This window comes from Sarcophilus harrisii, chromosome 5, assembly GCF_902635505.1.
Source record: "Sarcophilus harrisii chromosome 5, mSarHar1.11, whole genome shotgun sequence".
Taxonomy (NCBI): domain Eukaryota; kingdom Metazoa; phylum Chordata; class Mammalia; order Dasyuromorphia; family Dasyuridae; genus Sarcophilus; species Sarcophilus harrisii.
The window spans coordinates 92,496,241-92,510,560 of NC_045430.1; the positions used below are offsets into that span (position 1 = coordinate 92,496,241).

Genomic DNA, 14,320 nt, shown 5'->3' on the forward strand with positions numbered 1-14,320 from the left:
CCTTTTCTGCCCCTGGTGAGCTCCCTACACCTGTGACCTTTGCTGCCCCTGTGGAGATTCCCATACCTGTGACCTTTGCTGTCCCTGGGAAGCCCCCCCCACCTGTGACCCTTGCTGCCCCTGGAGAGACTCCCACACCTGTGACCCTTGCTGCCCCTGGGGAGATTCCCATACCTGTGACCTTTGCCGTCCCTGGGAAGCCCCCCCCACCTGTGACCCTTGCTGCCCCTGGGGAGATTCCCACCACACCTGTGACCCTTGCTGCCCCTGGAGAGATTCCCACACCTGTGACCTTTGCTGTCCCTGGGAAGCCCCCCCCACCTGTGACCCTTGCTGCCCCTGGGGAGATTCCCACACCTGTGACCTTTGCTGCCCCTGGGAAGCCACCCCCACCCGTGACCTTTGCTGCCCCTGGAGAGATTCCCACCTGTGACCCTTGCTGCCCCTGGGGAGATTCCCATACCAGTGACCTTTGCTGCTCCTGGGAAGCCCCCCCCACCTGTGACCCTTGCTGCCCCTGGGGAGATTCCCACACCCGTGACCTTTGCTGCCCTGGAGCCCCCACCTGTGACCCTTGCTGCCCCTGGGGAGATTCCCACACCTGTGACCTTTGCTGTCCCTGGGAAGCCCCCCCCACCTGTGACCCTTGCTGCCCCTGGGGAGTTTCCCATACCTGTGACTTTTGCTGTCCCTGGGGAGATTCCCACACCTGTGACCTTTGCTGCCCCTGGAGAGATTCCCACACCTGTGACCCTTGCTGCCCCTGGGGAGATTCCCACACCCATGACCTTTGCTGTCTCTGGGAAGACCCCCCCACGTGTGACCCTTACTGCCCCTGGAGAGATTCCCACACCTGTGATCTTTGCTGCCCCTGGGAAGCCCCCCCCACCTGTGACCCTTGCTGCCCCTGGGGAGTTTCCCATACCTGTGACTTTTGCTGTCCCTGGGGAGATTCCCACACCTGTGACCTTTGCTGCCCCTGGAGAGATTCCCACACCTGTGACCCTTGCTGCCCCTGGGGAGATTCCCACACCCATGACCTTTGCTGTCCCTGGGAAGCCCCCCCCACGTGTGACCCTTGCTGCCCCTGGAGAGATTCCCACACCTGTGACCTTTGCTGCCCCTGGGAAGCCCCCATACCTGTGACCCCTGCTGCCCCTGGAGAGCCCCCCCAACCTGTGACCTTTGCTCCTTTTAGGGAGACTCCCACACCCATGACCTTTGCTGTCCCTGGGAGCCCCCACCTGTAACCTTGCTGCCCCTGGGGAAGCCCCCATACCTGTGACCCCTGCTGCCCCTGGAGAGCCCCCCCCACCTGTGACCTTTGCTCCTTTTAGGGAGACTCCCCCACCTGTGACCCTTGCTGGCCCTGGAGAGATTCCCACACCTGTGACCTTTCCTGCCCCTGCAGAGCCCCCCCCACCTGTGACCTTTGCTCCCCCTGGGAAGCCCCCTATACCTGTAACTTTTGTTGCCCCTGGGGAAGCCCCCATAGCCTCCATACCTGTGACCTTTGCTGTCCCTGGGGAGATTCCCACACCTGTGACCTTTGCTGCCCCTGGAAAGCCCCCCCCAACTGTGACCCTTGCTGCTCCTGGGGAGATTCCCACACCTGTGACCTTTGCTGTCCCTGGGAAGTCCCCCCAACCTGTGACCCTTGCTGCCCCTGGGGAGATTCCCACACCTGTGACCTTTGCTGTCCCTGGGAAGCTGCCCATACCTGTGACCTTTGCTGTCCCTGGGAAGCCCCCCCCACCTGTGACCCTTGCTGCCCCTGGAGAGACTCCCACACCTGTGACCCTTGCTGCCCCTGGGAAGCCCCCTATACCTGTAACCTTTGCTGCCCCTGGGGAAGCCCCTCACCTGTTACCCTTGCTGCCCCTGGAGAGCCCCCCACACCTGTGACCTTTGTTGCCCCTGCGGAGATTCCCACACCCATGACCTTTGCTGTCCCTGGGAAGCCCCCCCCACCTGTGACCCTTGCTGCCCCTGGGGAGATTCTCACACCCATGGCCTTTGCTGCCCCTGCAGAGCCCCCCCCCACCTTTGACCTTTGCTTCCCCTGGGAAGCCCCCTATACCTGTAACCTTTGCTGCCCCTGGGGAAGCTCCCATACCTGTGACCCTTGCTGCCCCTGGGGAGATTCCCACACCCATGACCTTTGCTGTCCCTGGGAAGCCCCCCATACCTGTGACCTTTGCTGCCCCTGGAAAGCCCCCCCCACCTGTGACCTTTGCTGTTCCTGGGGAGCCCCCTCCACCTGTAACCTTTGCTGTTCCTGAGGAGCCCCCCACATCTGTGACCTTAGCTCCCCCTGGGCAGCCCCTCACACCTATGGCCTTTGCTGCCCCTGGAGAGTTCCCCATACCTATGACCTTTGCTGTCCCTGGGGAACCCCCCCTACCTGTGACTTTTGCTCCCCCCAAGGAGCCTCTCACACCTGTGACCTTTGCTGCCCCTGGGGAACCCCCTCCATCTCTGACCTTTGCTATTCCTAGGGAGCCCCCCACACAGGTGAAGCTTGCTGTCCCTAGGGAACTCCCAACACCTTTGACTTTTGCTGCCCCTCGGGAGCCTCTCACACCTGTAACTTTTACTGCCCCTAGAGAGCCCCCCATAATTTTGACTGCTGCCCCTGGGGAGATCCCAACACCTGTAACCCCTACTGCTCCTGAAGAGCCCCACACACCTCTGAGCTTTGCTGCCTCTAAGGAGACACCCAGACCTATGACCTTTGCTACACCTGGGAAGCCCCTCAGACATGTGATCTTTGCTGCCCCTAGGGAGCCCCCCTTAACTGAGGCTTTTACTGCCTATAGGGAGCTTCCCACAGATATGACCTTTGCTGCCCCTAGGGAGCCCCCCCCACCTGTGCCCTTTACTCCCCCCAGGGAGACTCCCACAGCTGCCCCCAGGGAGCTCCCCACATATGTGACCTTTGCTGAGCCTATGAAGCCCCCCATATCTGGGACCACTGTTCCCCTCAGGCCGCACCCCAAACGTGTGACCACTGCTGCCCTTAGGAAGCCCCCCACACCTGTGACCTTTGCTGTTCCTGGGGAGGCCCCCACAGATGTGACCTTTGCTATTCCTAGGGAGCCCCCCATATCTGTAGCTTTTGGTGCCCCTAAGGAGCCCCAAAGATATGTGACCTTTGCTGCCCCTAGGGAGCCCCCCATATCTGTGACTTTTGCTGTTCCTCAGGAGCCCTCCCCACATGTGCCCTTTGCTGCCCCTAGGGAGTTCCCCCCACCTGTGGCCCCTGCTGGCCCTAGGGAGCCCCTCACACCTGTGGCTTTTGGTGCCCCTAAGGAGCCCAGTAGACGTGTGCCCTTTGCTGCCCCTAGGGAGTTCCCCCCAGCTGTGGCCCCTGCTGGCCCTAGGGAGCCCCTCACACCTGTGGCTTTTGGTGCCCCTAGGGAGCCCAGTAGACATGTGCCCTTTGCTGCCCCTAGGGAGTTCCCCCCACCTGTGGCCCCTGCTGGCCCTAGGGAGCCCCTCACACCTGTGGCTTTTGGTGCCCCTAGGGAGCCCAGTAGACGTGTGCCCTTTGCTGCCCCTAGGAAGTTCCCCCCACCTATGGCCCCTGCTGTTCCTAGGGAGCCCCTCACACCTGTGGCCCCTGCTGGCCCTAGGGAGCCCCTCACACCTGTGGCTTTTGGTGCCCCTAGGGAACCCAGTAGACGTGTGCCCTTTGCTGCCCCTAGGAAGTTCCCCCCACCTGTGGCCCCTGCTGTTCCTAGGGAGCCCCTCTCATCTGTTGCTTTTGGTGCCCCTAGGGAGCCCCTCACATCTGTGCCCTTTGGTGCCCCTAGGGAGTTCCCCCCACCTGTGGCCCCTGCTGGCCCTAGGGAGTTCCCCCTCCCTGTTGGCCCTGGACTGCTCCCCACATCTGAGGCCCCAGAGGCCTCTGTGTCACAGTTCATTCCTTACCCTGGACAGAGACTGGTCTCACCTGGGCCACAGTTACTCAAGCCATCTAACAGTTTTAGGCAGACTCTAACAACGCAGCCACCTTCTGCCTTAGAGAAACTCAGCCCAGGATTGGCTCCTCCTCCGTCTCTGAAGCCATTTCTGGGTGGTCCTCCTCCAAAATTTGAGATGCCACTGTTCCCGCCTACTCCTGGAAAGCCCTCAGGAATCTTGAAGAAAACTCAACCTTATACCCTGGAGGAAGAGATTGCTTACAAGGCCCTATCACCTCAACCATCTTTAGTTGCTGAATATTCTTTTCCTGTTAAGTTTCCAAAGTCACCACCTCCGCCTTCTGCTCAGTTTCTTCAAATATCACCGCTCATGACTTCTGCCCAAATACCACCCAAAGTTCACCTCCCTTCCATAGAGAGCAAACGCCCAACGTCACCTTCTTTTATAGTCGCTGGGAAATCCAAGATGATAGTGCCCCCTTCCTCTCCAAGAGATTTCTTTGTATCTGTTCCTCCCACTGAAGAAACTCGATACTTTATTGATGTTGAGGGTCAAAGGAAGAACCTGGCAATCCTTAGCCAGGCAAAAGAAAGCTTTCAATTGCCCTTGAGGCTGTATAATGCAGCTAAGGAACTCATAAATGAGACACATTATTTGAACCAAATGAGGCTGGGGTACCTGTTCCGCAAGTACATTGCCTATAGACTGATCCAGAGTGCCAGGTAGAGAGTGTATACATCTAGCTTCATTGATGATGGGAGGGAATCCTTCTTTAGAAGGGCAGAGAAGGGTTCAGGGTGGGAGATTAAGTTTGAAGAGCACGAAGAAATGTTAATTTTTTGAGAATTAAGAGATTCTGGGAGTTGGAACCAGTTGTTCTACTACTCCAGAATTTTGTCTGTTACAAAAAAGGGATACTCTACAGAAGATCATGATTACCTTTTATAATCTCAACCTCAAAAGATAGAGATTTTTAAAAAGGTAGAAATAGATCTCAAATATCTCAAACTTCTCTTCATTGATAGAATATGTAACCTGCATATTTCTAAGGGTGTGTGTATGTAAGTATATGTGGTGGGATGGGGTGAGGTTAAGAACGGTTACTGCTACCTCTGATAAGATGAGAGCCAGTTGAAATGAAATGAAGGGACAATATCTTGCTAAGAGGCAGAGTTAGTTAGTGTGCAGAATTAGAATCTGAAAATCCTGGCTTCAAAAACTCCCTCCAAACTCCCATTATATGATCAAAGGTAAAGACATTAACATCTCTTTAAGTTTCAATTTTCCTGTTTGTAAAAATGATAGGGTTGAATTAAGGTCCAATACTAGCCTTAAGTCTCTGATCCTATGATTCTTTTTTTTGAAATTCAAAAATCATTGGGAACCTATCTTATGCTTACTATTCATTTGTATTGTTTCACTGGTGAGTTACATACTTCCACAAAAGATGCTGCTTATATGAGAAACTGGTTTTCTAGTTTAGTGGAAGTGTGAATATGACAGCGGAGGAAGGAAATTTTAAGAAAGAAATGGTGATAATGATCATTTCAAGTTGCTAGCCGAAAACATGGTCTCTCAGTACTAAGGTCAATAATCTACCCTTCCAACATATCTAGCTCTTTTTGAAACTATAAAATGTCATATTCCTTTTCCTTATATCTTATTTTGCATCAAAATGTTTTAGATTATATATATATATATATATACTTTTATATATATAGTTAGAGAGTTATCTTGATTTAATCACAGAATAGCATCATATATGAGCAGGTTACTGTGTTCTCTTTACAATGTGTGAATACCTTTCTCTGATGGAATTGTCCATCATTGGACAATTTAGCACATTTTGGCAGGGCGTTAAGTCCCTAGATTTTAGCTAATCAGAATTTGAGGGAGGGTAGAATCAGAAATGTTTTGTGGAGAATGCCTCTGTATAGGTATTTCTCTCTCCTGCCTTTCCACTCCCAACATCTAATTACTGCTGGATGCCATCAGTCATGCCCAGAAGGAAACTCCCCATCAACAGACAGTTCAAGAGTGTTAGTTCAAGAAAGCTTAAGGAACAATTAAAGGGGCAGCAACACATACTCCACATGGACATAGACACAGAAAGATAGTCAGTGGAGGAAAGGAGTAACTTGGAGGAATGTGGTCCATTGAAGCAGAGAAGAGAAGTGATCGTGAAGAGGAAAAGAAATGTTTGAGATCCAATTGAGCAACCCAACCAGAAAAGACCCTTCACCTAAAGGGGGCTGCTTGAAGATAGTCAGCCCCTGCAATACGAGGAGTTTTGCATTGCTTTTGAAGATAATAACCTACACATGTGCCTCATTAGCATTGCATTCAGTTTAAACTCATTCTTCCTATGAATATCATGTATTTGTGGAAGAACACACCATAGATTTATGGAAGGAATTTTTGTTTGTTTTTAGCGTTTAAGTACTATTTTATTTTTCCCCCCGTTACATGTAAGAAAAATTTTAGCATTCATTTTTACAAGATTTTGATCTCCAAATTTTTCCCTCTTCTTTTCCCTTATTCCAAAGATGGCAGGAAGTTTTGGTATAGTTTACACATGTGCTATGTAAGGCATATTTCCATGTTAGTCACATTTGTGAAGGAAGAAACAGGTGAAAAATAAACAAATTATTAGAATAAAATGAAAAAAATGCTTTAATTCACATTCAGAGTCCCTCAATTCTTTATCTGGATATGGATGGCATTTTTCTAGAGTCCTTTGTACTTGTATTACTAAGAAAGGCTGATAGTTGGTCATCACACAACATTGCTGATGCTGTGTATTGTATTTTCCTGATTCTGTTTTACTATGCATCAGTTTGTACAAGGGAATATTTTGTAATTATTATTCTTATTGTAACATCTTGGCAAATATCTGCTAAGCTAATTGTATCTTGTTCAATTGTTTCAGTTGTGTCCACCTCTTCTTGATCCAATTTAGGGTTTTCTTGACAAAGATTTTAGAGTAGTTTGCCATTTTTTTCTTCCAGCTCATTTTACAAATGAAGAAACTGAGATAAATATGGTTAAGTGACTTGTCCAGGCCACATAGCTAGTAAGGGTCTGAATCTATATTTGAACTCAAGAAAATGAGTCTTCTTGATTCCAGACTCATTTCTCTTAATCAACTTAGTTGCCCCCCAAATTTGTCTACTTTCTATTGATGAATAATTATAATCTCAATTGATAAGAGTTACAAAATAGAGTTACAATTAAACTATAATTTATAATATAAATATAAACTTTATTATGTTAGACTCACAGAGTTACTCCTAGAACCTGAGGTTGTTAACAAACTTTAGGGACCGAGCTTTAGATTCCAAGTATGAATAGGAGTTATAGTTATTTCATCCAGGATGCACTCTGCATTTTCAGTGACCCATTATGGAAAAATATTCTTCATACTCTCCTCCTTGAATATCCTAACAGGAATTCACATCTTTATTTCAGATTAATTGGACAATCAGTTTTTCAGGATGTTTCCTTTTACCAAGTCAGACCAGTTTCTTTTGGATGACTTATGTGTGATTGAATGTTTATATACTAATATATGTTATATTACTACACAATGTGATTATGGAAACTGACATCAACAGTATGAATGTTGCATTCCTAAAATACTGGAACTTAGCAGTTTATTCATGCTGGCTTAAAAAAATCCAACCTTTAAGCAGCCCTAGACTTCTTGACTTACTCTGACATAAGTCCACATAGATTTTTGTCATCCTTTATGAGCTGCAGGTCCATAATATAAGATTTGTATATTAGACTAGAAACTTAGAGAGTAAGCAACTATAACTACTGATCCTTTTTAAAGAATCCCATACCTCTTTGGGACTGGTAAGTTTTTTTTGGTTATTTTTTGTTATTTTTGTTATATTTTTTGTTATTTTGTTATTTATTTTTGTTAGCCCCTTCTTGTCTTAATGAGATGTGAATTCAGACTGTCAGTTGAATTCTTTATATGTTTTAGGGATTCCTGAAGAAATTTGGGGTTCCTTGGGTGCTACAAGGAACCCAAAGAAGGACCCCAAAGAATTTCCATCTCCCCCCCACTCCATCCCATTAAACTTGATTTATGTGTGTCAATCCAGAGCAGAGAAACTCCTTAATAGGAAAAGGTCAGGACAAGCACCTTAGAGCCCACCTTAATTTCCCTTACACTCAATACCATTTTATTGTAGCACATGGTACAGGCCCAGAACAATAGGGTCCACTAGTTAAAGAAGATGAGAGCCTCAAAGCCTTTGGGCTCGGCTTCTCACTTTAAGGAGTTGTTTAAGGACAGTTGCCAAGTGTCAGATCTCAGGAGGAAGGGAGTGCCCCTCATGTTTCAGGAGTGCTGTAAAGACTAAGATTGATTCCCTTTTCTTTTTTTCTTTATTGTCTTTATATTGAGAAAAGCCTTTGCAAGAACCAAGACAAATTGTAGCAAATGAGAACTGTATAAGATAGTATCAGTTTGTTAAAATCATACAGTCCTTAATTGAGGAATGAGTGTAATTTTTAGGCTCGCCAGTTATTATAGGCTTTTATCCTTGTGTAATTATCTATTTCTGAGGTGCTGGTGAAACTGTGTTCCCTGAACTTTGCTAAAAAGCATCCCACTGGATTTTTGGGGATAAGCAAATGTTTAAATTGCCAAGATAGTACAAAGAAGGATGGTCAATGTATAGTCACACATGTTGAAATTTTAATGTTTTAACAAGGTGTGCCATCCTGTTATCTCTTTATGATATTTATATTGGACAAGCAAAAAATTAGATGTTCCTTTTCATGGCTTTAAATTGCTAGATCTTTTGGACAGCTGATCAGAATTTGAGGAATAACAAGATCAGAAATGCCTTATATAAGAATATCTTACAGTGGGAGGAGAGGTGAAGATCTTTTTCCCTTCTCCAAATTGACCATACCATGGCATCCAGTAGCAATTTTCCCAGAGGAAGATATACTACCCAAGAGTTCTTGAGTTCTGCAGTTCAAAAGGGCACAATTAAGGGAGCAAAGATACTTATTCCAGATGGACACAGATACAGGAAGACAGTCAGTGGGGGAAAGGAACAGCTTTGAGGAATGAGACCCCTGGAATTAGAGAAGATACAGAAAGGAGAAAATCTTTGGCATCCAGCTTAGCAACCAACCAGAAAGACACTTTACAAAGGGAACTATCCAAAGTCCATCAAAAAGGACATCCAAGCCCTATATTACCTGGAGTTTTGAGTTGCTTTTGGCTCATGGACATTTTACACATGTGCTTCATTATTATTGTCTTCTTCATTTAAGCCCATTCTTTCCATGATTGCTGTATATTTGTGGAAAAGCATAACACAAATGCTTTGTGGTTATAGTTTGTATTTTGTAGTTACCATGATGTATGACCCTGAGAGCAAGTCACTTAATCTTGTTTGCCTCAGTTTTCTCATCTGTAACATGAGTTGGAGAAGAAAATGGCAAAAACACTCCAGTATCTTCACCACATTGTGAAGCGTTGAGATGACTGAAAAATAATTGAATTTATACATTCTTAACATAATATTTTAAATATCTTGGCTAAAAGCTACTTATTTCTATTGGTTGACAGTTAATGGGCACTTAATGTTTTTAATGGGCTGATTGTTAATGGTGAGGACTTGCAAGCTGTACTTTTAAAAATACAGTCCCACCAGGAATACTGGAACCCTGGAACCTGAGTTCTGGTATAAATCACCCATAAATCCAAGGTTTTTATAGGGGAAATATCCTTAAGAGAGTTCCACATTTAAAAATAGGTTTTATTGATGCCTTTTGTCTTTATATCATAGTCATTTCAAAGTCCTACTCTTGTGACTTTGGATAATTTGAATAACCTCCATGAGCCTCAGTTTCCTCATATAAAATGAAGCTAATACTTGTTCCATCTACCTCACAGGTAGATAGATGATGTAAGGAGCAAAACAGTATAAAAACTTTAAAGTGCCATAGAAATGTGAATTATTGTGATTTCTTTATGGTTTGTAAAGCACTTTATGGCTTTATACATATTATCTCATTTTATTCTCATATCAACACTAGGAGATAGGTGCTATTATTTTACAGATGAAAAAACTAAGGCAGATAGAGGCCAAGTGATTTGCCCAGGCTCACAGAAATAATTTGTCAGGCCAGATTTGTGTTGTTTTTTTAAATTTAAAAAAATGAATAACATATTAAAAATATAATTATAAATAAAGATGTACATGTATATATAATATCATATATATTGTTTTTCCATTTACATGTAAAACAATTTTTGTGCATTTGTTTTTAAAAGTTTGACTTTCAGATTCTCTCCTTCCTCCCTCAACACCCCTCCCTATTGAGAAGACACATAGAAATTATGCAAAACATTTCCATAAAAGTCATGTTGTGAAAGAAAATAGAGATCTCTACATCCCTCCCACCAAAAAAACCTTAAGAAAAATAAACTTTAAAAAAAGGAGTATACTTCAATTTGTATTCAGACACTATCAGTTCTTTTTCTGGGATGGATAGTGTTTTTCATCCTAAGTCCTTCAGAGTAGTCTTAGATCATTGTATTGGTGAGAATAGCAAAGTCATTTCACAACTGATGATCTTACAACATTGCTATTACTTTGAACATAGTACATTTCACTTTGCATGAACTTATGGAAGACTTACCAGGTTTTCCTGAGAGTATCCTGCTCATCATTTCTTATAGAACAATTGTATTCTATCATAATCCCCAATTGATGGGCATCCCATCAATTTCCAATTCTTTGCCCTGAGAAAAGTTGCTGTAAACGTTTCTGTACATATAAGTCCTTTTCTTTCTTTCTTTTTTTAAATCTCTTTTGGGATTCTTGTCAGACCCGACTTGAACTCAGGTTTTTCCAACTCTAAATCCAGCACTCTACTGACTATATTACTGAGGACTATTGTGATTAATGTGTTTTATAAACCTTTAAGTACTCTGGAAATAGAACTGATATCTCCTAACTTAGAGGTAAACCTTGAAGGCAAATGCCAGTGAAGAACAAGCTCCATTAGACTCTACCAAACTAGGAAGGATTAGAGATAATGTCTGACTTTTAATAGACTGTCCTGTAATGTTCTTCTCTAAAATGTAATGTTCTCTGGGAGCAGGTTTCTTGGGGGGGAAGGGGGAGGCTTCTGGGAGCAGCCTTCCTTTCAGTTCAGTGTAATAACCCTGAATGTAGCCAGGAATTAAAGTCCAATCTTTCACTTGGGGCTTGGCTAGTTTTTCTTAGAGGCCTTCTGTAGTCTTGGTTTCGAGAGCTTAAACTGCCTTCTCTGGCTTGTGAATCTCTTCGACTGAATCCTGTCTGAGGTTCCGAGATTCTTGTGGGCTTCTGTTCTAGTGGGCTTGCCTTCAATAGTGGGCTTGTCTGCTAGTGGGTTTGTCCTCTAGAGGGCTTGTCCTTTAGTGGGCTTGTCCTTACTGGCCTTGAGACCTCCTCCTTATATATCCCACACTGATTATACACCAATCATTATATTACTAAGAAATTATTATTTGTTATAGAATTAAATCAATGCTAAACTAGATTTAACCACTGTCTCCTCAGTTCCACTTAGTACCTTGTTTCAAGTTCTGGCCTATAACATCTCCTTGTAGGATCAGATCAACCATGCTAAATTAGATAATTATTGTCTCTATCAATTCCACTGTCTTAGCACCTTGTAAGAATCCTAACATCTCCTGCTTGCTTTTGATTTAGAACATAGGTGGTCATGACCTCCCTGACTTCTCAAGGAGGTGAGAACCCCAAAAAAGGAGGTGATGATGCCTTCCCTGACTGCTCAAAAAAGGAGTGAAAACACCATAAACAGAGGTGATCCCACCCTCCCTGACATCTCAGGAAGGGAGATGGAAACCCAGAGGAAATGGGAAATCAAATCAGATTAGCAGGTTTCTGAAGGGGCTCACTCTTAAAACAGGTATACATAAATCCATCAATACGGGAGGTATTACACATAATTACATAAGCACATAGTAACATAACACAGTCTAGTAATGATGTAACAAATAACATGAATCAACATGAGGATTTATACATGTCCATAAGTCCTAGAAATAGTCCAAAAGGAATCAACTGTCCGTTACTTCATGTGCCAGGAATCCAATAATTCCTGCAAGTTTTGAAGTCCTGCAATAGCCTTATCTTATGTTAGGGAATCCAATGATTCCTGCAGATTTTGTTCTTAGGTCTTCTCCTTTGTTTCGAGGTTTTTCTCTTTTTCTGTCTCTCTCTGATGGACAAGGCGAATAAGGCTAGTTGGCACCCATCTGATTCCTTCTCCATTTGTAGAGATACAAACAAACCCTCTTCCCTAAGCAGTTAACCGATCTAGTCCCTTCTATTTACAACTTTCTAAATCTCTTCTCATCATCTGCAAATTACATTGGAGCTGCTCCCACTGGACACTGCCCTTCTGTTGAGTTAAAAAGCCTGTATTCTCCCCACTTGTAATCCCTTTCTCCCATCTGATTGCTTTTCTTCTGGTTGATCATGTAATCCATTTCTGCCATGTGATTGCTTTTCGGCTGATTGATCACATCAGAGTCCTGACCTTCTAAAGACTCTCTGGGTGTAAACTCAGCTGCCATTATGCCCCACCTGTCTTTTGTATGATATCTTGGAGCTGGGCCCTGCCTCTCATTTCCCTGGGTCAATCTACATTCTGAGACCCAGTGGAAGACCTTGTGGCATTTTGGACATGGGGTTTTGGGTTTTATTCTCTCAAACTGTCCTCTCACTTTATCTCTATATCTACACTGAGCTCTCAAGTGTCCTATTTTTCCACACTAAAAACATCAACAATTTTCTCTAGAAATCCCTTGCCAGGAGGGACCCTGTCTTCCCATCTTCATCATAGTCTGGGTATAATAAGCATTTGTGCCCCCTGTGGCACAGCATCTTATGATCTCCTCTAAAGGAGCATCTTTGTGTAGTCTCATATAATTCTTTTCCAAACCTCATTAGCATTTTCCTTAGCCAGTTGTCTTATCATAATTCTTGTAGCAGCATTTTCTCCAAAAGTTTTTGTGACAGCTGTTTGCAAATACCCCACAAAATCTGCAAAGGGTTCATTGGGACCTTGCTCTATTTTTGTGAAGGCTTTACCTTCATCTTTCCCTGGGAGGGAACCCCAAGTTTTTATTGCATTGGTAGCAATTTGCTCATACACTGTTATGGGATAATTAATCTGTGCTGAATTTTCTGCATATTGACCTTCACCTGCTAGTTGGTCAAAGGTGATTTATACATTAACTCCAGTTTTCTTATTGCCTTGGGCTTGAATCCTACATAATTCATGATACTCTAAAAGCCATAACAAGTTTTGTCCAAGTTCTAAACATGTCCTTGCTATGCATTTCCAATCACTAGGGGTTAGGATTTTATAAGCCAAACTATCTAGTAACATCTTAACATAAGATGATGTAACCCTATAAAGAGTGCAACTCTTTTTCAAATCCTTAATTTTTCCCAGATCAAAAGGAATGTATCTTCTCCTTTTTTGACCTGAAAAGTCAAGCTCTTCAATCACAGGGTATGCATTTATTTTTAAATCAGATATATCCTGTCCTTCATTTTTTGCTTTAACCAGAGCTTTTTGTAATCTTGTCATAGGCTGCTTCATAGGTGGGGATGTTTGTGTTACTGCCTCTCCCCCTCCTCCTTCTCCCTCCACCTATGAAGGGTTAATTGAGGGAGGTAGGTCAGGGGATGGGGAATGACCTAATTTCTTGCACTGTGAAGCTTCACACTCAAAATTGTACTTAACTCCATTCTTATCTGATTCTTCATCCTTTTCACCTAGTTTATTTGGCACCTCCCTTTCCTGCTCTTTCTTCTTTTTCTTTAATCTAACACTTATATAATTTCATAAAGCCAGTTGTATTAAATTATATGTATTAAGTGTGTCTTTGGAAATTGAGTCAGGTCCATTTTCATTGTAGAATTGACATAGTTGCTCTCCTAATTTCCACTTCTCTAGATCCAATTCTTTTTTTCCATAGAGAACCAAGGAGATGTGTAATTCAGTGATCTGTTTCCAAATTATAATCAAACCTTGGCTTTTTATAAGTCTGACAAGGCTCTCTGTACATTTTCCTTGAATTGGAAAAGAAGGCTGTTTTCTAAACATCTGCCCCATTTTAGCTGAAATACTATTTTAGCCCTTTAACAAAGTTTCCTTGTTGTACTTACCCTAATTTCTGGTTCACAGATGAAGGTTCTTGGTCCCACATTTGGGTGCCAAAATGTAATGTTCTTCTCTAAAATTTAATGTTCTCTGAAAGCAGGTTTCTTGGGGGGTTTTCTGGGGGCAGCCTTTGTTTTAGTTCAGTTTAATCACCTCAAATGCAGCCAGG

At 44.0% G+C, this 14,320-nt stretch overlaps 1 protein-coding gene across 1 annotated transcript in view; it reads left to right on the forward strand.

The window, feature by feature from the left end:
• FAM186A (family with sequence similarity 186 member A) overlaps positions 1-14,320 on the forward strand; it is a 130,528-nt gene that overhangs the window by 86,582 nt on the left and 29,626 nt on the right. Inside the window, exons 5-7 of the mRNA XM_031937913.1 lie at positions 93-438; positions 1,496-1,854; positions 2,071-4,649. Coding sequence (XP_031793773.1) covers positions 93-438; positions 1,496-1,854; positions 2,071-4,649 — 3,284 coding nt within the window. The remainder of the gene's footprint in view (positions 1-92; positions 439-1,495; positions 1,855-2,070; positions 4,650-14,320) is intronic.